The 21,827-nt window shown below is 34.6% G+C and overlaps 1 protein-coding gene across 1 annotated transcript in view; it reads right to left on the minus strand.

Annotated features, from left to right (window-relative positions):
- LOC105490028 (unc-13 homolog C) overlaps positions 1–21,827 on the minus strand; it is a 699,235-nt gene that overhangs the window by 123,954 nt on the left and 553,454 nt on the right. The window contains exons 19-23 of the mRNA XM_011755257.3: positions 20,041–20,167; positions 14,626–14,722; positions 13,822–13,965; positions 8,693–8,770; positions 4,054–4,131 (exon numbers count right to left, since the gene is read on the minus strand). Of these exons, the coding sequence (XP_011753559.2) occupies positions 4,054–4,131; positions 8,693–8,770; positions 13,822–13,965; positions 14,626–14,722; positions 20,041–20,167 (524 nt within the window). The remainder of the gene's footprint in view (positions 1–4,053; positions 4,132–8,692; positions 8,771–13,821; positions 13,966–14,625; positions 14,723–20,040; positions 20,168–21,827) is intronic.

Here is a 21,827-nt window from a genome sequence, read left to right on the forward strand (position 1 = left end):
AGTTCTTTAGAGTTTCAAAATCCATATCTTAAAACTTCCTGAAAAGAAATTAAATTTTGGATTTTTTTCATATACCTGTATATATTAGATTGCAAATTAATGATAAATCCTTTTCACGGGCTTCAGCAATGTGTTTTTATTACAAAATGAATACAAGCTAAGTAATTATTTGCAATTGATAGATAATAAATTATATTCATGAAATAACTAAGCTATTAACATAATGTAACCCAAAGTAATCACTCACCAATGAATGAAAATTATTACATGGCACCCTGATAATCATTTTGTTGTTATTGTGTCATAAAGGGACAGGTAATATTGTACGGGGATTGTAGTGTAAATTAACTTGTAGCTCTAATACATCTATAACATGGGCTGGCTATTTTATTTGTTTTAGTATAGTGATTCCCAAAACTGTATCCACAGAAAAAATCCCCTGAGGTGCTTTTAAAAAAACAGACTCTGTACTCTATTCCTAAAGGTTAGTTTTTCTTCATGATTTGTGAGATTTATTTTTTTATATTCTCTAGAGGAATCAGAGATGTTATGCCAAAACATGCCCCTGATTTGTATGCAGGGGCAAATCACTTTTATAGGAGAAGAAAATTAGTGGTTTGCTTTTCTCTTTTGACTTTTTTTCCCCCCTAAATAGGGCATTAGAAAGTAAATGTGCTGACATGGCCCATAGGATATTGTGCATGCAACTGTCTAACAAAGATTGCTTAAGTGACTGTTTTAGGAACCATTGTCAAAAACATAATCCCAAGATCATCATGGTGTTAAAGCAATGCTTCCATTTGAACTCCATACAGAGAATGGATTTTTCCACTGAAGAAAGGTTTTAAACACTTTTTATTTCCAGAGGGAAAAGAGGCTGATTCTGTGAAGAAAAAACAGCTGCCTCAACTACACGGTGATCAGGTTAAAGCAGCAGGGAGCTGCAGCAGCACACAGTCATGCCTGTAAGCAGCCAGCACTTTGCAGGTGGTATAATATTAGAGGAAAGCAATGCTGTTGTTAGAAGCCAACTAATAAACACATAGCATTAAAAACCATTTTGAGCAAGTGCACAAGCAATTATTTGCTATTTAATTTATATAGCAAGAAGTATGTATCTCAGCACAGATGGTGCGGGATAAAATAAAAAGAAACTCTTAAAAGAAAAATAAGGTCTAGCCTGGAATATTTCCCTTATTTACAGTGGAACTGGTTACAATACCAGTCAAAGGTTTTACAACCAGTTCTACTGCAAGGAAAAAATGGGAATTTGAATTGGAACACATTGTATAACTTTTAAAGGCCCCTGAACATGTCTGTATCACATGTTGCATATGAAAGGGTGAATTCTGTAATTTTCTCATATCAAAGGGTGAATGCTGTAATTTTCAATCAAATCCTTTTTCATCTTTATAAAAGTCCTAAGTTAAGGAAACCATTTAGATACTGCTATGTTTATACAACAATATTGGAAGAACTCTGCTTATTATTTTGAAATTATGTTGCCTAGAGACCTCAGAGTAATCAGAAACTCTATCATAATTCTGTATCAATTAAGCTTCTGTTTTCTGGGAGGACACATGATGCACTCAGACTTGAATGCAAGTCTTGCTTCCTCCTGACATTTCATCAATCTCTGTGCCAACTCTGACTGGCCCTACCTAAAACTTTGAGCTGAAAATGGAAGAGAATAAGAGAAAAGATCTATGCATAGGAGAAAAAGAAAACAGGAGAAATAGAAAATCACAGAAAAGGGTAGAGAAAGGAAGGAAATAAATGAAAAAAATATTTAGAAAAACAAAGGAGCAGATTACATTGTTAGAATCTAGGCATTCATTTTATTTCACTGATTTAATTACGTTTTCTTCTTAAATTGTGTCTGAGGACTTTATCAAATAGACATTGCAAGAGTTTTAAAGGGAGAAGGCACCAAGTTCAGTATGTGTTTTCATTATTTTCTTCAATAAGAGGAGGAGTTATATGGTTTAGTCATATATTTGAAATAAAATATATAGTGTGAAACCTGTATATTTCAAACCAGCAATTCTATCTGAAATAAGGAATTCAGTTTTGACTGGTGAAGAAGCCACTTTATAACATTTTTAATGAGCAAGGGACTTGGCCCATACAGTTTCCTTTAAGTACAGGTCTGATTTGTCTGGTTAAATTCAGTTCAGCAATATGTTATTCACATTAGAGTTCAAACACAGAATAGTAATGAAATAGCATAAGTAGCATAAGGAGAAATTTATGGAAATACGACATTTTAAATAGAACTTTATTCTTAAATGATTTGTGGGCTTTAAAATTTACAGAAAGGAGATAATATTTCCCAGATGAAATCAATACTTTCTTCATCATTTTTCTAAATGCTAAGTGGACTTCAAGTCTGAATATAAAACATCAGTAAAATTGAAAAGGAAATCTCATGTTATGTTCCTTAATTGGTTGTGCTCACCTAATTCAGCAGAATAATTTCAAAATAAGATCAATGGCCTCAAACTTTACATAAAGCATTAACACACTTTAAGGAATGAGGCCTTATTTTATACAAATAAAACTGAGATTGCAACGAAGGCACAGCTCATAAAGGTTCATTTTTTTAAAGTTTTGCATCATCGCACATGTATTCTAGTGTTTCTCCATTGTAGAATGCTAAATAGCAAGTTCATTTTTCAAAATACTGAAAAAGAAACAGACATTGGGGAAGTGTAAAAACATCTCCTTGAGGTTAAAAGCAAAATCACATGGGAAGAAGAAAATCTTAAAAGAAACATTTGTAGCCACATAAATTTAGAAATAAAAGGGATATTTACTTTGAAATGCATCTTAGCATTACGCACATCTCAGAAACTTTCCCACACGAAGGAACAATGTAAAGGAATCTTAAACAGAAATATCTATCTACATATTCTTGACATAGCTGCCCTTGAGATTGTTTCAAGGGGAATGAGGGCATGGGGAGAAACCCTGCTTCGTGACCCTCCCTCTCAGCACCTTCTCCAGTCCTCAATCCCTGAATACTTAGGTCAGTTTATGAAAGAGAAGACTGTGGCAGGCAGGAAGATGCAGGTGCATAGCTAGTATTTCACTCTCTGTCTGTTCCAAACAAGCAAATGAGAATAAGTAGAAAATGCAATGATCTTTAGGTATGGAGTGAAGGTTGGAGGAAACAGCCAGGTAAGGGAAAAGATGCTTACTATCACAAACCTCATAAAAGAATCTTTCTCCTTCCTTCTTCTGCTCATGGAATTGCAAGTCAAAGATGTTAGACAAAGACACGACACATTACAGACACAGCACACAATACATTTTTGACAACTTTCTCGATGTGAAAAATAAACTACCGGCTGGGCGCGGTGGGTCACGCCTGTAATCCCAGCACTTTGGGAGGCCGAGGTGGGTGGATCACGAGGTCAGGAGATTGACACCATCCTGACTAACATGTTGAAACCCCGTCTCTACTAAAAATACAAAAAAATTAGCCGGGCCTGGTGGTGGGCGCCTGTAGTCCCAGCTACTCAGGAGGCTGAGGCAGGAGAATGGCGTGAACCCAGGAGGCAGAGCTTGCAGTGAGCCGAGACTGTGCCACTGCACTCCAGCCTGGGCGACAGAGCGAGACTCCTCTCAAAAAAAAAATAAACTAAACTACCAGTACATCAAAAACAAATAGCACCACAAAGCATATTTCAGAACATTGATATCAAACTGACATTGTACAAGACAGTGAAAAACACAATTTATGGAACTTTACAAATCATTAGCATACAAATATATATGCGTGTATATGTGACTGCACATACCAGCACACATGCGCACACACATAAGACCAAAGGCTACTATCTTCTGCCTCCCACTCATACTTCTAATGTGTGTACTAAAGTATTCTGTTGTGGATAATAATCATTTTAGTTGCTAATGACATTTTAGATTATTATCAACTCCTGTTCTTAGTTAGCCATGTTAAAACTTAAGACTCTTTCATAGCAAGAGATACGCTGCTAATAATCTCTAAGTAAGATTTTAGCAAACGTAGGAGAAAAAGATACCCACCTCTTTCCCTCCCATGGATTCAAACATTTTTTCCAGCTGGACCCGCAATTGTTGAATATTGTTCATCAAGATACAGGGCTTTAAATATAGAAAAAAAAGAATATTATGAGCAATGATTTTATATAAAATTGTTGAATGAGTTTAACTTAACAGGTGGTTACAAATAGCTATCTTGGCTTCCTAGTATATTTGATGTATATAATAATTCTGCCATTTCGACATTATAGTTTGTAACAGTTAAGAAGGGAAATGGAAAAATATAATGCCACATTGGGGAATGAAATTTAATAACATACTCAGACAATAAACCGTTGGAGCAAAACTTTGCTGCTAAAGTTTCTTTTATCTTTAACATTGTAACATTTCATACTTAGAAAGTAAGCACATTTTTTGCTTTTAGAGATTTACTTTTAGAAAAAGGTTAGCTTAAATTCTTCTATTATTTTACTGTTTTAGGAAACAAAATACCATGTGATTCTTTTATATGCAAAAACATATAAAAAATAAACTTAAATATATTTTCTGGCTGCAGATAAAGACCACATGCTAGTATTCAAAGCCTTTTGCCTCTGGCTTTAACCCGTGTTTCTCTTCTCATTTTCCTCTTTGCTTATTTGACTCATATCCATCATTTAGGTTAGAGTGTTCTTTTTTCCTGGATTTTATCTTACCTCTCACTTGGCATTTGTTTTATATTGCTTTACATTTGAGTTGGTTTTCACTCTCACCGGCCAACCTTAAATACATTGTACATGCTGCTGTGTCTCTTTCTGCTTTTCTTACTCACAAACTACTGCACAGTGGTGTACATATAATAAATACAGGCTTAGAAAATGTTTCTCTACTTGTTTCCAAGGATCCAGAAATATAACAATAACAAAGATGTAAAGCTTTGTGACAGCTCTAGATGTGAACTTAGAATAGTTAAAATTAATCCACAATTAGAAAACAATCCATAATAGTTGTAGAATCATTTAATCTTTGCTGTATATTGATTCCTAAGAGCCAGTATATCAGAGGAAAACAGACACAGAAAGATAAACAGACAAAGGAAGGAAAATGGATGTATCTTCCAAGTTGCTGGGAAATAAGCCAATAACCAGAGTCATGCAAAGGACTCACGGGATGTCAGAGAGGTGTTAGCTCTTATCAGTGGAAAGATTTTATTATTACTTTAGCCACATTAATGACCTTTGAAAAACTTTCTACTTGACTCTTAAAGTGACCACATCATCACTTTGATTTATGCAAAGAATTTAAAAATTCCTTTCTGTTTCCTTGATTCCAGTCACTTAAAAACTTTATTTTTTAACACAGATATCTGAGATGTATCCCCCAAAGATTCTGTTTTAATTAGCTGAATCAAGATGTTCCACAAATGATTCTGATCCATAGCCATAATTGAGTACTACTTGATCTGGGCTTAGTCCTTTCCATAGTGAGTAGGGCCACATTTTCAGAGGATTCAGCATCTTGACCCAAAGTCCACAAAATAAGCGAATAGCCTATCTTTTCACTAGTTGGTAGGGTCATTGGCATTTATTTTTAATTGCAGAATGGGAAGATTTGGTGTGAATTTGGGCAGTCACACCATGGAGAAATCCAAGGTCAAAGTAAAACAATGACTTATAATGAGAAGCAGTAAGATTACATGGGTGAGGGGTTATTATCACCTGGTTTCCCATAGGTCTAAGTTAGCTTGATAGACTCTTCTTAGATTATTTGATATTAACATTCAATCTAATCTTTACTGTCACATATAACAGGACCCTAGTATCAGCTTTATAAATAAAGAAAGGCCAGCTGCCAACTCTTCTTACTATGATGATTTCTGATTAAAAAGAGCTACTGAGAACCAAATGAACATGGACAGTTTGGCTCACGTGACATGGATAACTATTGACCCCAAGTTAGACTACAGAGAAAAAAAAAAGAGATGCAGTTATCCAGAGGGAGACAAAAATAAATATGAGACTCTCCCTTTTCATTAAGATTTCCCTGACCTTGAAATGTTCAAAGTTCAATTTTACTGAATCAATTCATCAAACTGCTCCTGGGAACAGATTACACAAATTCACCTTAAATTTAATCATGAAAGTTTTTACTTTCAACAATTTCAGTGTAAATGAAAAAAAGAACAACTTCATAGTAAATGAAAAAAAGAAACTGACAGCAAAGGAAACTTTACCCTAATTCAAGGATATTACTTTTTGAGGAGTTTAGTGAGATAAAACAACCTATGTTAAAGTAATTTGTATCTTCCTATTCTCATATCTTGATTTTTTCCCTAAAAATATAATAATACCTTTAATTTTATCTCAATCTGGAACAAAGTTAGGAAACTGAAACATAGTGAATATGAAAGTTAGTGTTTTTCAGACTAGGAATATTTCTACAGGGTCGAAGTATTTCTGAGTTTAAAAATATTTTTTAAATTATTCAAAATAAAAGTAATTCTAATTTAGATTGTGATGTCTTGCTATATTTTGGAATATGAAATAAAATGAATAAAAATATTTTGACCCATTTCCAATTTAAAATGTTACAGTAGAAAACAAATTATTCTGACATGGATATTTTATTTAACTCTGGTCTTTAATTCTAAACCCCAAGAACTCAAATGTTATGGCCATATCTTTTTTGTTTGTTTGTTTTTGAGACAGAGTTTCACTCTTTTTTGGCCAGGCTGGAGTGTAATGGCACAATCTTGGCTCACTGCAACCTCCATCTCCCGCGTTCAAGCAATTCTCCTGCCTCAGCCTGCCAAGTAGCTTGGATTACAGGTGCATGCCACCACATTTTGTATTTTTAGTAGAGACAGGGTTTCACCATGTTGGCCAGGCTGGTCTTGAACTCCTGACCTCAGGTAATCTGCCCACCTTGGCCTCCAAAAACGCTGGAATTACGGGTGTGAGCTTCCAAACCTGGCCTATATTATGGTCATATCTTAAATGATGTCTATCTTAAGAGGCTTCTAGCTCAATTTGCAGATGAAATAGATATATTACCATAGATATACTGAAAGATGTACAAGTTTCAGTGGTCTTGATATTGAAATCTTATACTGAAATAATTATAAATAAGTATCTGTAATAGTAACTATATATACTCATGGAAATGTACAAAAGCACTTCAATTTGCCTTGAATGAAAACATAAGCCAAGTAACCAAGTGATATTCTTTTATAAAAGCTAAAATGATATTTGGCATTTAAGCAATAGTGTATAAGGCTGGTCAAGATATTAGTAATTACAGAAGAAAAGCACCGAGGGAAGAAAAAGGAAGTTTCTTTGCTGTAATATTTGGAGGGCGTTTGGTTCTTTTTATAAAGATTTAATTTCTAAAAGTATAAAACCTACAGAAAGAGTACATAGAATAATATAATAAACACTGGGTTATGATTTTTATCTCAGTGTTTATTCAATGTAAAATATAGAATGTTAATACATAACGTGAACTCTGCAGGGGCTTTTAAAAACTAATTTGCCTTTCTGAATGGCAGGAATTAGCCTTAGGAGTTCACGACCACCTTTCAAAATCTTCAATTTGGCTGTCCTAATATAAACAAGATCCTCTTGTGAAATTATCAGATACTCTTTGCATTTTCAATGTAACACTTTAGACATGTATTATCTTTTAATCAGAAATAACATACTTTCAATAAATAAATATCTTGCTTTTTGAGTATAATCAAGAGCAATTAGAAATCATTGTTTGAGTTGTCAAAAAGTTCTAATAAAATTGCTGGGCAGCATATTAATTTAAGGAAAAGAAGCATCTTATAGAATTCTCAAGAACCATTAGGACTGACTTATCTTAATGAGCTGTCAGCAAGAGGTCAATGAGGTTTCAGGGAGAAAACTAGTAGCTTTCTTTAGAATAATTTAGATTCACCTGATAGCGAAACTGATTTTTTGAGGGGGAAAACTTTTTTTTTTTTTTTTTTTTTAAAAAAACCCTATACTCACTTTTTAAACACTTTTTTTTTCAGAGCTACTGTTTTTCAAAATGTTTACAATGCTGCCATTGTATTTCTCCTAATATTACAGATTGATAAGAAAGCTTTCACCTTCCATCATAAAATAAATCTGACTATATTTCAAATACTTTTATCTCACTTTTCTTTATGCCTTTTATTAAGTTTCAATACTAGTTTGAATTTTATAAACATTTTCTCAATCATCTAAAAAAGCTATTTTAATAATTCAGAATAGAAATCAGCATTGTCGCATATATTAACCTTTGCAATTTATTTGAAAACTGAAAGACTAAATTACACTTAGTTTAGTATTAGTGCCAACATGAAACTAGTTGGTGCCAATACTCATCTAATTTTTAAGTCCCTTGTTTTTCTCAGCTCCAGTATTTTATATGTGAATTTTCAATTATTTATTCTAGTCTTGTTCCTTATCACATGGAAAACCACAAGTTGGCTGGCACTGAGACACTCTCAACCTTCCTGTAAATCCTGTATTAAAACCGGTTCAAGAACCCTGGAGAAGTTTTCAACTTCTTAAGATCCTTATTTCTTATTATCCTATATGAAAACTGAAAGCCAACAATTTCTCTTGCTCACTCATACTTTGAAGAAGTAAATCTCAACTGAGAGATACTTGAGAGTAGAGACATTTTTACTTACCACATTTTCCTTATCACAATAGGAACTGAAATCACTTGATACAATTGCAGCATACTGGAGCAGCACTTTGTTGATAGTCTAAGAAAGAAAACATTGTGAACTTGACCCAGGTAAGTATGTAGTTTACAAATACACTGTAAAGTTTAATCCTAAGTTACCTTCTTACTGCCTTTTTCATCTTAGTTCTACATTTTTTTCTCTCTCTAATAACTGTTTCTGAGCCTAAGAATGCCCTCTGCGTTCATTAATTATGCAAAACAGAGGAAAATAAACTACGTTAATTAAATTTTATTTCAATTACTTAAAGATGCATGAATGAGTTTGCACTCTACTGCTTTTATACACAGATTAAATTATAAGCCGAATGTAGATATGATTTTCTTAGAAGAGGTAAGGCAAATAGCAGTAGAAATGTCATCTCTTTTGATAGCAAAGTAAAGACTAAAAAGCTTTTATTTTCTTATTTGTACAACATATATCTGAATTTTCTTAGTGGCTCAAAATCAACTGAGGGAGACACTCCAAAGAGTTAAGCTGAAGAAGAATGTTTAATTTATAAACCTGAATTTGCTAAATTGATTATAAGCTTGCTTACACACTTTTAAAATCACAATGAAATCCTGAAATAAGAGATAACACACAGACAGAAAATCAATAGTGTGTTGAAGTACACAGTAACGTGATAATATGCATCAACTCAAATACAAAGTTGACCTTGAAAAATATAAAATGTTATCAAGCAGCAGACCAATAAATCCTGATAAACAGATGGTTGATCAGACTGAATTATATTCCAAATGTGTCTCTTCAAATTTTACTTTAGACATAACGTTGAATTACTTTGGACTTACCTATGAAATACTTATTCGTTTGTACATATGAACACTACTCTCAGTCTACAGCTTCTTGATGGCATCATAAACTTGAAGAATCATTATATTGTATTGCATACACAACAACATATAAACACAAACCATAAACCTGACTTTAGGCAATCGTTGTAACTCAGACATTGTAACTTACTTAAGGTAAAGTTTGGGCTATGTCAAAATCCTCTACAACTTAGTGCCATGTGAGATTTTTAAATTCTTATGATTTTGCTTCCTCTACATCCTACAGCTGCCAGGTGACTTGCTGAACAGCCTGGGTTTTGTTTTTTGTTTTTTATTGTTTTCTAAAGAAGAAAGAGGAAGCTGGATATTCTTTACAATCATTCTTGAAGTATGTCCTACGGCCTACAGCTTGAGTATACTTCATAGAAAAACCCTAGTCCCTTGAATTTATGCCTAGAGACAAGGGATCCTGGGATGTCACATGTACTAGCCTACAAACGCCAATCGTTAGCAAGCCAGGATGGGCTGCAGGTAAGAAAAAGTGCACAGTCATATAGAATATATCCAGCCTAGGTGACAGAGCGAGACTGTCTCAAAAAAAAAAAAAAAAAAAAAAAAAAAGAATATAGCTTAAAGCTATGTGCCTGTAAGAGTTGCAAGTACACTGCTATAATAACTCCCATCTTTACTAATGTACGATGTCACTTGAACGAGAGCGTGCAATGTACATTTTGTGGGCAACTTCAATTTCATTCTAATTTATTCAGCTAAGTAAACCACTACCACACAATAGCTCTTTAACACTAATAAGCTGTTGCTTATGACATGCTTAACTCATTGGTTCTCAGAATGTAGTTCTGGAATCAGTAGCCTTATAAGCATCACCTGGGAACTTGTTGGACATGCAGATTATCTGGTCCTATCCCAAATTACCGAGTCAGAAATGCTAGAGGTGGTCCCCATCTGTCTGGGTTTTAACAAGTCTAAGGTAATTCCAATGCATACAAAGTTTGAGAAGCACTATCTTAACGAATGCATGACAGGGTGGAGGTAAGTCTTCAGAGAGGAGCTGTGATGGAAGGGGCACCTGGCAAGGCCTGGAACATAGGACTTCTGGGTGTGTGAGCTTCGGTCATGATTTTATCTTTGGGGAACTACTGGTCTTCAGAAGAGAGTACAGTGCAGAGGGAGGGAACAAACAGCCTAGCAGGGGCTGCTGCATCTTGTTCTAAAGAAACAGTCATGAGGAGTAGAGGGTTCTTTTATGGATACCTATAAAGAGCTGCTATTCAAAAAGTTCCAGATTAAATAACATGAAATTCTAATGGGAGTGTGGCAGTACAGAGAGTGATTCTGCTGCATTTATCAGACAGGGTGACTAAAATATCTTTCAGCTATGATCAGTTCTGATTTGACACACAGCTACTGGTGGAGTATTGAGTAGGATGGCCATCAATTACTCAGACAAAGGCATTGTGTTTTTCTGAGCTAATGCCACCCTATTAGGAGTGGGCTAAATATCCTGCCAACACTTCCAGTTATTCCATCTAGTGCATTGCTCTTATGATCAGTAAGATAAGAAGTGTGGTTCAAAATCCATCTTTTCATTCACATTTTATGCATGGAACAATGCAGTATTAGAACAACACAAGGAAGACAAGAAAACTGTCTATTGGTTCAGCAACATTAGAAATGTGACTTCACTGATTTATGTAATGCATTTTAACACATCCAACGTAAGATGGGGTCTCCCATTTCTGCCACCATAAATCCCTGGGTTTGACCTTAAGGGTAAAAAACAAATAGTGAGATTCTATTCTCCAAATTTCTAACTTAGTTCTGATCACACCAGAATGAGAAGGGAGTATAGTTTAGTGGTTGAAAGGATTCTATCCATATCATTTCAATTATTTAAACATTTTTAGTGTTTCATCATGGATGGAAATGAGGGAAAATAATAGCACCCACTTAATTAGATGGTTGTGAAGAATACGAAAATATATAAAGTGATTAGCATATAATAATGCTCAATGAATTATCATTATTATTTTTAAAAATTATAATTATGTTCCCAGAGAACAAGGAATAGAAATATGTGTGCGTCATTTACCACAGTATCTCACACCTGGCAAACAGCCAGACTCATACCCAGGACTTAATATTTGTTTGTTTGTTTTTAAGCAATATTAAAAATAACATTACTTCATATCTATTTTTAAAATTAAATTACCCATACTTGTCAAGAGCAGTAGTATAGTCATAGGAATATTGACTACTCATGTACCCATTTTATCACTCATCATAGCTTCTGAATGTTCTTGACATGAAATTTGAAGCATTTTGTTTGGTACCTTTTTCAGTCTTATATCCTGTTTACTAAGAATAAATTGTCCCTTTAAATCCCATTTTAAAATGCAAAATTTTTAAAATCTCTACAGATACAATTAACATGTCTTATCTCCAGGAGACTGTTTAAATCAATATAAATCCCATAAAGATAATGAGATTTTAGAATATTTTGATATAAGGATTCCAATACTTAGAAGGGTAGAGTTTTCAAGACGAATTAGTCAGTCACATCTGATGAAATAAAAACAAATTCCAATAGTTTGCAGTTCTTGTGAAATGGCTAATTACAGTAAACACAAACCATTTTTTATCTGTTTTGTTACATAAAATACAAATTATAGATAGAAAGGCAGATAATGAGTTTGGGACCAGCCTGGCCAACATGGAGAAACCCCTTCTCCACCAAAAATGGAAAAACTTAGCCGGGTATGGTGGCGAACATCTATAATCCCAGCTACTCTTGGGAGGCTGAGGCAGGAGAATCACTTGAACCTGGGAGGTGAAGGTTGCAGTGAGCCGAGATTGTGCCACTGTACTCCAGTGACAGAGCGAGACTCTGTCTCAAAAAAAAAAAAAAAAAAAAAAAAGGAAAAAAAGAAAAAAGAGAGGCTGACAATGATAAAATGGATTTGACTGATTTTACTTATTTTTATGTTTAATTGATTTTGCTTTTTATTTATTATTCTGTATAGTAAGTCACTGCAAGAGTTAAAGAAAAATGCTTGCAAGAGATTTTCAAATCATTCTAATAAAAGAGAATTTCTTTTTCAATGAAAATCACTACTTTCTTCTTTTCCAGAAAATGCTTCTCATCGTTATTACATTATTTCCTGTTGACAATTGGATATTATTGAATTTCCATGGATTAAAAATGTTTTACTTAATTGATTTTTTTTATTGCGCCAATAAAAGCACACATCTCCTCAGTAATACATGGAACTGATTCTTTTCTTCTTGCCTCAGAGAATGTGTTTTCCTGAGTGTGATTCTAAGACCTTCCTTGTGACCTCCCACCTTTTTACACTTCCATTCAGTACATTTGGTTATACCCCAGCAGGCTTATTGTGGGTAAGTTCAGTATTACAGCTGAAGAAAGGTCAGAGCTACCAAGGGGTGGCTGGAGCCCCGGGTCTAGAAATCTCAATTCAGCATTCCTTCTACCCTGTTACCGTGCACTCTTGTCTCCCAACTTACATAACCTACCTGCTTGACTACTCTGAGGGTGAATTCTAGTTACTTTTCTAATATCAGGTACAATTATAATATGTTACTAAATATATTAACCTAAATATATTTACCCTGGGATTTTTAAATTCTCATATGATCCTGCTTCCCCTAAATCCTACAGAATTCCAAGAATAGTACGTGACATACTTTTTCAAACACTATTCCTAATGACCCAGTTTCATTCTTTTCTTGGCATTCACCCAAACACAGCTGCTCATCAAGAGAACACTTAGAGAATTTTTAGAATTACTCTCCTATAGATTTCACTATATTGGGAAATTAGTATCATCCAAGAGGACTAAGAGTGTCATCTCTAAGAATGGTTTAAATAAATGATTTTTGGCTGTTATTTAATATTTTAAAAGTAGGAGGTTAGTCTTCCTAATTAATGAATATGCAATTGCCAAGGCTTACTTTCAGCTAGAAAACACCACATTTGAAATGTGAGTAATTTGGAAATCTATGGTAATTTCTTCGATTATAAGTAGCTAAGTCATCGATGTGAACAATAAATGGGTTTTTAAGATGATAAATCCGCATTAAAGAAATAGGAAGTGCAGGAAATCAGATGCGAATCTTGGAAATAACTGAACTTACTAGTAGAGAATTACAAATAAATTGGGGTAGGGGTGTCAGAGAAGACTAACACCATAAAACAATAGCATTTTTTCAGATCGCCACAGACCCAGAAAAAAAGAAGACTCATTTTATTTAACCTACCTTTGCAAATCTTCTCATTAAGTGAGATAACGCTTCGGGATTAGGGCATTCCAGTTTCTTAATAATCTCAAAGCTCTGATTCAGCTGAGCAAACACATCAACCACGGAGCAAGAAAAGAGGGCATGCTCAGATGTCTGCTGGAACTGTGAGGAGAGGAGGTGAAGCCATCCCAAACAGTGCATTAGAGGGGGAATGGGAAATTCCTCATTATTTCCCATCAACAACTGAATCTCCCGCATCATATATCTACATTTCCCAGTAATAAAATGCCTACGGACTTTAAAATCATTAATTTCCTTTGCCAGAAAGTGTGGTGGAACTAAGATCACGGGGCAAGCTGCTGCTAATTGGTTTTTCCACTGCAGAATTGAGGTACTGGTTCTTTTGCATTTCATTTTCCCCACAGGGAATAGGTTAGCTTAGTAAGTCGATTGTGGCTCAAGATTTTGGGAGCTGCTGCAAAGAGACTGGGAGAATATCTGCTCCTAATCTAGAAATCCTGGAAAAGTTCCAGGACAACAAAGATGTTTTGTACAAGCTTAGGGAACCTGTAGATTCAGATTAATGTAAGAATTAAAGAAAAACTTGGGAAAAATGGGTGACTGATTTTTTTTTTTTTTTAAACAAATTTAGGCAAGTTTCTGGGGTTCTGACCAGACCACTGAAATTGTGTTTTACATTAATTTTGGTCATTGGGAATGGAAACAATTAATAACGATGAGTCTAATAATTCCCATTAGGTTAAAAGTAAGCAATGTGACTGAATCATGGCAATGAACATTCTGAAGGTGATTTAAACTCACTCCATCTTTTTTGTCTCTTCCCAATGCTCCATGAAGGAATTCCATCGACACATCTTCGTTTTCATCTAGCCACTGCATGACAAAAGGTTCAAACCACCTGTAACAAATTAATAATGTTACCTACCACAAAGGACATCATTTGCACATAATTAACAGGAATGCTGCTTTTTTTGTATATGAGAGTAATTCAGAATCAACAATCTCCTTTCATTCTCTCTTGCAGTAAAGGTCTTAGAGACCTTTACCTGTTCTCCATTAAATCAATCTCCTCCTCTTTACCTCCAACCTCTACCCAGTTTGGTTCTTCCCATGCTGTCTCAAATATGCTTAGTTTCCAACAGCTACGCTGTAATTCCCTTCAAAAGTCAAACTCTTGTAAAATGTAGACCTTGTGTGCTCTCTTCCCTATCAACCCATTTATTAATTTTTTAATTCTTTGCCATTGAGCTTCTACCCATTCACATTAATCTGTAACTGATCCTGGGTGCTTACCTCAGACTTCTTAGTTATCATCTATAATCTATGGACAATTGATTTTTGGAAATTGTTTAAGATATTTTTTCTCCATTCTGAGCATAAATTCTTTTTTCTGTATGTATGCTCAGTTGATCTAGCACCATTTATTTAGAGCACCATTTATTCCCCCACTGCATTGAATTTGCATCTTTGATGTAAATCAGGTAATGCCATACACGTGAATTGGCCTCTGGACTATTTTGTTCCCTTGGTTCATTTGTTATGTACTGATATGGTTTGGATCTGTGTCCCCACCAAATCTCATGTCAAATTGTAGTCCTCAATGTTGAAGGTGGGGCCTGGTAGGAGGTGGTTTGATAATGCAGGTGGAGTTTTTATGAATAGTTTAGAACTATCCCCTTGGTGCTCTTCTTGTGATAGTGTTTGAGTTATCATGAGATCTGGTTATTTAAAACTGTGCAGCACATCCCGCCTCACTCTCTCTTGCTCCTGCTCTCCCAATGTGAGATGCCCCACTCCCCCTTTGCCTTCTGCCATGATTGACAGCTTTCTGGGAGCTTCCCAGAAGCAGAAGCCAGTATGCTTCTTGTACAGCCTGCAGAACTGTGAGCCAATTAAACCTATTAATTTTTATTTTTATTTTTTTACCTAGACTCAGTTATTTCTTATAGCAGTGTGAGAACGGACTGAGAAATGCATTAACATGACACTCTCTTAAGAACTCTATCTTATTAGATAACCAATAATGTAGTTCACCAGTTTGTAGATTGCCTTTGTATTTTTAAGCACTTTGCATTTCTACGTGCATTTTAAAAATCTTGTCAATTTGCACAAAAATATCTCTTGAAATGTGCATAGGGTTGCATTGAAACTGTAGGTCCATGTGGGGAATTACTATCTTTATAAATTACTATCTTTATAATAATGCATCTTTTTAGGAATGTTACATATTTCATTTAGTTCATCTTAAATTTCTCTCATAATATTTTATAGTTGCTTGAAAAGATGGCTTGTATGCCATTCATCACATTTATTTCTGGTGATTTTAATGTTATTTAAATGGTATAATTTATATATAATTTTCCAATTGTGGCTATAATACAGAACTTTAATAAAGTTTTAAATAGACCACACTTTTAAAATTCTACTTCAAAAACGTTTTGAATTTTCATCTACTTCCTGTTTTAGCTGCATTCTACAAAACTGGATGTGCCATATTTTATTAGCACTGAATTCAAAATATTTTGTATTTTTTTTAACCATGATTTCTTTCTTTACTCATGAGCATTTAGAATATTCTGCTGATTTTCTGTATTTAGTTATCTAATTATCTTTTTGGAGTTGATTTTTGTCTTAATTCTACAGTGTCAGGAATATATAATACATGATTTCCCCCCTTAACATGTATTAGTAAATGTACCGTGTGTACCTAATAACAATATGTATTTTATCATTTTTGTTTATACATTTTATACAGATTTTTTGTGTGTAAGCATTGTCAATGAAAAATTATGGAAACTCTGGCTGATCAGATATATATATAGAAATATAGACACCTATATAGATATTGCTAAATGTTTTATTCATATTTCTCAAACTTTTTTGTTCTCACTGTTTTTTTTGGGGGGGGGTCTGAGTTTTCAATTCATTGCTGAAGAAGCATAATCTCCAGATCGTCATTTAGTCCTGTTGTCTGGTAGCCTTTAATTTTTTGATGAATATTATATATTGCCCATGAAAAATTGTGGACCTTTGATCTAGACAGTCTTGCGTTTTAGATTGATCTCTTTCCACTTTGCCGTTATTTCTAGGGCAGAGACCTTCAAGGGTCTCACCTGAAAGCCTGGAGTGTTTATAATGTTCCTTCTTTCTTATTTTTTGTACACAATGTATGATTCCATTTATATAAAGTATAAAAATCTATAAAACTAACCTATGCTATTAGGCATCAGATGGTGGTTACTGCTACAACAGGAGAGGCTGTTACTGTAAGTAGGCACAAAGGCGACCAGCCTTGACCTCTAACATTTGTCCCTTCCGCACTATGAGACTGCTAACGTATCTACTTAGTTCCAAATCTCTTAGTGCCCACTTTCTACTTGATTTTTTTTCTGCCCCAATCTCAACACGTAGGCAAATTAGGCATCAGAAAATGCCTTCAGTGGGAACTGCCTGTGGAATGTTGTGCTCATATCTCTGTGGTTTCCTTTTCTCTGGGATCTTGGTCTCACAAACCCAAGCAGCCTTCATAGCACCATCACCCATATTGTTTCTCCAGTCCAGGAAGACAGCTGTAAACTCTGGGCTACTGTTGGCTGTTTACTCTGCAAGCCCTGTGTTGCAAACTGGCAGATATATGGGGGTGAAGAACATGGGAGAGAAGAGGCAACAAAATACAGGACTCATCTTAGTGCATTTCTCTTTTCTCAGGGATCTTAGATTCTCAAGTCCTGGTTGCCTTTGTTGTCTTTCTGATGCTGTTTGATTTTTTTTACCTTTTTATTTTTGGCCATCAGGGAACATGTTAATCTGATTTTAGTTTAGTGTAGAGTGTCTAGACAGAGCCAGAAGCAGAAGTGTCTGGAAAATAGCTCCTCTGTTTTACTTTCCTATTCCTTATCAATGATACTACCAACAACTTAGGCATACAGACCTCATGCTTAACTCTTTCCTCTTTCTTGTTTTTTTTTTTTTTCTTTCATTTCAATAGGTTTTGAGGGGAACATGTGGTGTTTGGTTACATGAATAAGTTCTTTAGTGGTTATTTCTGAGATTTTGATGCACCCATCATCTCAGCAGTGTTTGCTATACCCAATGTGTAGTCTTTTATCCCTCACCCCCCTCCTGCCCTTTCCCCTAAGTCCTCAAAGTCCATTGTATTATTCTTATGCCTTTGCTTCCTCATAGCTCAGCTCCCACTTAGAGTGAAAACATACAATGTTTGGTTTTCCATTCCTGAGTTACTTCACTTACAATAATGGTCTCCAATTCCATTCAGGTTGCTGTGAATGTCATTATTTCATTCCTTTTTATGGCTGAGTAGTATTCCATGCTGTGTATATATATACACACACACAGACACCACAATTTCTTTATCCACTTGTTGATTGATGGGCATTTGGGCTGGTTCTATATTTTTGAAATGGTGAATTGTGCTGTTATAAACATGCATGTGCAAAGATCTTTTTTGGTATATGACTTCTTTTCCTCTGGGTAGATACCCAGAAGTGGGATTGCTGGACTAAATGGTAGATCTACCTTTAGTTCTTTAAGGAATCTTCATCTTTCCTCTTTCTTTGAACCCCATATTCTTTAATTGACAAATTCTGTGAATTCTGTCTTCAAAGTTTCTCTCCCATGTCTTCATCCTTTGCATACATACTGCAATCACTCTACATTATCAGTATAGCCTTTATTTAACATGAAGACTATAATTTTTACTGTATTTAAGTATGTTTTATTTGACAAAATAAGTTGTATGTATTTACTGAGTATAACACGTTGTTTTGAAATACGTACACATTGTGGAATGGCTAAATTGAAATAATGAAAAAATGTATTTCTTCACATACTTACCATTTTTATGGTGAGAACATGCAAAATATGTTCTCTTAGCAACTTTTCAGAATACAATACACTAATTATAGTCACCATGTTGCATAATAGATCTCTTGAACTCATTCCTCCTACTTAGCTAAAATGTTGTATCTTTTGACCAAAATCTCCACAACACCCTATACCCAATAGCATAGCATTTTTAAGTTATCCCACTGTCCCACTACTTCTTATATACTTTGTATGGGAAAAGTTGTGTTAAAGAGCTATTCTAACTTCACCTCTAAATCATTCATTACCTTATAAATCTCTTCTCTTCCCCCCATTCCTTGTCTCTTCCAACTCCCACAATGCCTGATGAATGTGGTACAAGCTTCACAATATTTATTTATAAAAATCTGGCTCAAAACTACTTTTCCTACATTATTTTTAAAAACATTACTTTGTACTAATTTTATAGAAATAGAAATATGCCTCACTTCCTATGGATGATAGATAGTTCATATATTCTTACCTCCATAATTATGCTCATAACTTTCATTTTCATCTTAATGCTTTTTCTCCCTTTCCTTTCTGTAACCTGGTAAATTTTATAAAGTCTACATCTAATGCTATCCCATCCATGAATATTGTGTGGAGTTCCCCAAACAGAGGTAATTTCTCTCTTCTGCGAAACCCTATTGCACTTTGCTTATGCTCCTTAAATTAGCACACATTTCATTCTGCCTTGCTTTATCATGATCTTTGAGCTTATCAGAATCTCCTAGAGTATAAGTTCCTTTCAGGGTAGGGTCTTTAGCTTCTTTTCTATTGCTCTACAGCACTTGGCAAGTACCTGGCATAGGGAAGACCTCTTCATTAGAATAAAATAGAATTCTAATACATACCAAATGCAGAATATTACATGAGTCCTTGTGTGATTATAAATGTGTTTGAAAGAGGCATATTGATGAAAAAGTTCCCTGTTAAACCACTATTTCTATTTTAGAAATACGAATTCCTAAGACAGTTACAAGTTTGAATAAAAAGGAAAATGTGAATATATCGGTCAATATACAAGCACCATACTTTCCCCTAAAAAAAATCTGTGTTCTGGTACTTTTACAGAAAATCATTCATTTTATCACGTGAGCCATGTCTTATTATGTATTTTTTTTGTCTTTGAGTCGAATATCCAGATAGGGCATATTTGAAATATGCAACACAATTTAATTAAATATAGTTCCCAAAGACACGCAAATCCTGTAATGTTAACTTCATAACAGAAATTTCTTCATTCCAATGAAGATTATGTGAAGAGATTTTAGTGCTGCACAATTCAGGTGTAATTTTACAGGACTGTGAATTAGATCTGAGGGTGTGTGTGTGAAAATCACTACTTACAAGGAGTATTCAGGAACAGCATCCTTGAAGGCGGGAAGTTCACGCACATATTCATTATAAAACCATTTAACTTTGAAATGCAAGTTCATATAATCAGTGCTCTTGCATAACCGCTGATTTTCATGTTCTATAACAGATAAAATCAAATATTTAATAAAGCTTGGTTTGCCAACAATGCTGCTATGTTCCAATCTATTTTTATTAATAGAATTTCTAAAAGGAAGAAAACAGTATATTAGATGTAAAGGTATAATGAATTGCTGAAAGCAGACCTAAAATTTTACAAAATGAAGAAATAATTATAAGTCCCACATAGACTAGGTCAAGCAGTAATGCGAAATAACTTCAATGTTCTAATCCATGTTACTAAAAAATGTGAAAAGTCTGATGTAGTTACAGAGTAATAGCATACTAAAATTTCTCTATCTGCAAATTTTCATATTTTCACTGCTTTTAGCTTGATGCAAAGTGACAGAGAGAATTAAAATTCTAAGCATGCATAAAACATGAGTCAGGAGCTATAATCATTGATTAATTAATAATAGAGATATGAGGTGAGTAGATCACATTTCTGGCCTAGTTATTTACTCCCAAAGCATTAAAATAGTTGAAAAGGAGACAAAATATCTCTAACTTATGAGGCATATGATTTCTTCTTCATTCTGTAGGTTTACTTAAAATTATCTTGCACCCTTTGGCTTTTCTGATACATTTTTAGCAGGATTTCCTATTATGTGGCATTTTTTTCTCTCTTGCTCAAAAAATATAGCTTAACACAGTTGTTAAGCTATTGTGACCTGGACATACAGTGCTGGGGAATACAGACAAATAATGTTACTGAGCATGTTTATGCTATTTTTCCCTCCTTAATAATATTTGGCCAATTTTCGCTACAACTATAAACACAATGAAACCCAAAATATACCTAGCTATATCCAGGTTGAATGTGCCCTCTGAGAAATTGTGCTTGAGGTCTGTGAGTCTCCCAAGGACTTTGATTTATAGCAGAAACATCCTACACTTTACATTCTAAGCTAAATTCTTAAAACACTATCTAAAGCAATTAGATTGTTATAAACAAATTAAAGGCATCCCTGCTTTTCAAAACCTGATATGAGGGACTGAAATCCCAATAGTGAACGTAAGAGAGAACTCAACCCCAGGTCAACCTTTTCAAATTATCTGAACAAGGATTAATTCAAGACAAGTTGTAGAGCAGAGAGAGAGGGGGGGAGAGAGAGAGAGATAGAGAGAGAGAGAGAGAGAGAGAGAAAGAGAGAGAGAGAGAGAGAGAGAAGGAGAGAGGGAGACAGGTAGGGAGGGAGGGAGGGGAACATAAAGACATGTACTCACATAGAAACAAGAGCAATAAACTAATACTTCTAGGCCAAACTCCCAAACAAAATCTTAGTCAAGATGATATTTTGCCTTAGCTCCCTCCAAATTCATTTCACTCTTTTCACCATTCAGTATAAGCTCTCCCCTAACCTCTCTCTTCAGATGTCTAGTATCCCTGTGCTCTTGAAGAGAAAACATTTACTTGATAAACTCAGGTACAAATTTAACACAACACTACCCTGAAACCCAGACCAATGGAGACCTTTTCTTTGGGACTGATGAATTTAGAAGGTTCAACTTATCACAAATATAGACTCATCATTAAATAGCTCTTGGGCTCCTCTATCACTTGGGATCTTACACTTGGCGCTGGCACAGAACAAGCCAGAATACTAAGCATTTCCTCTTGTGAGTAACACCACCTGCTCTTATGATTCATGTCCTCTAAG

This window comes from Macaca nemestrina, chromosome 7 (genome assembly GCF_043159975.1).
Source record: "Macaca nemestrina isolate mMacNem1 chromosome 7, mMacNem.hap1, whole genome shotgun sequence".
NCBI classification, from domain to species: Eukaryota; Metazoa; Chordata; class Mammalia; order Primates; family Cercopithecidae; genus Macaca; species Macaca nemestrina.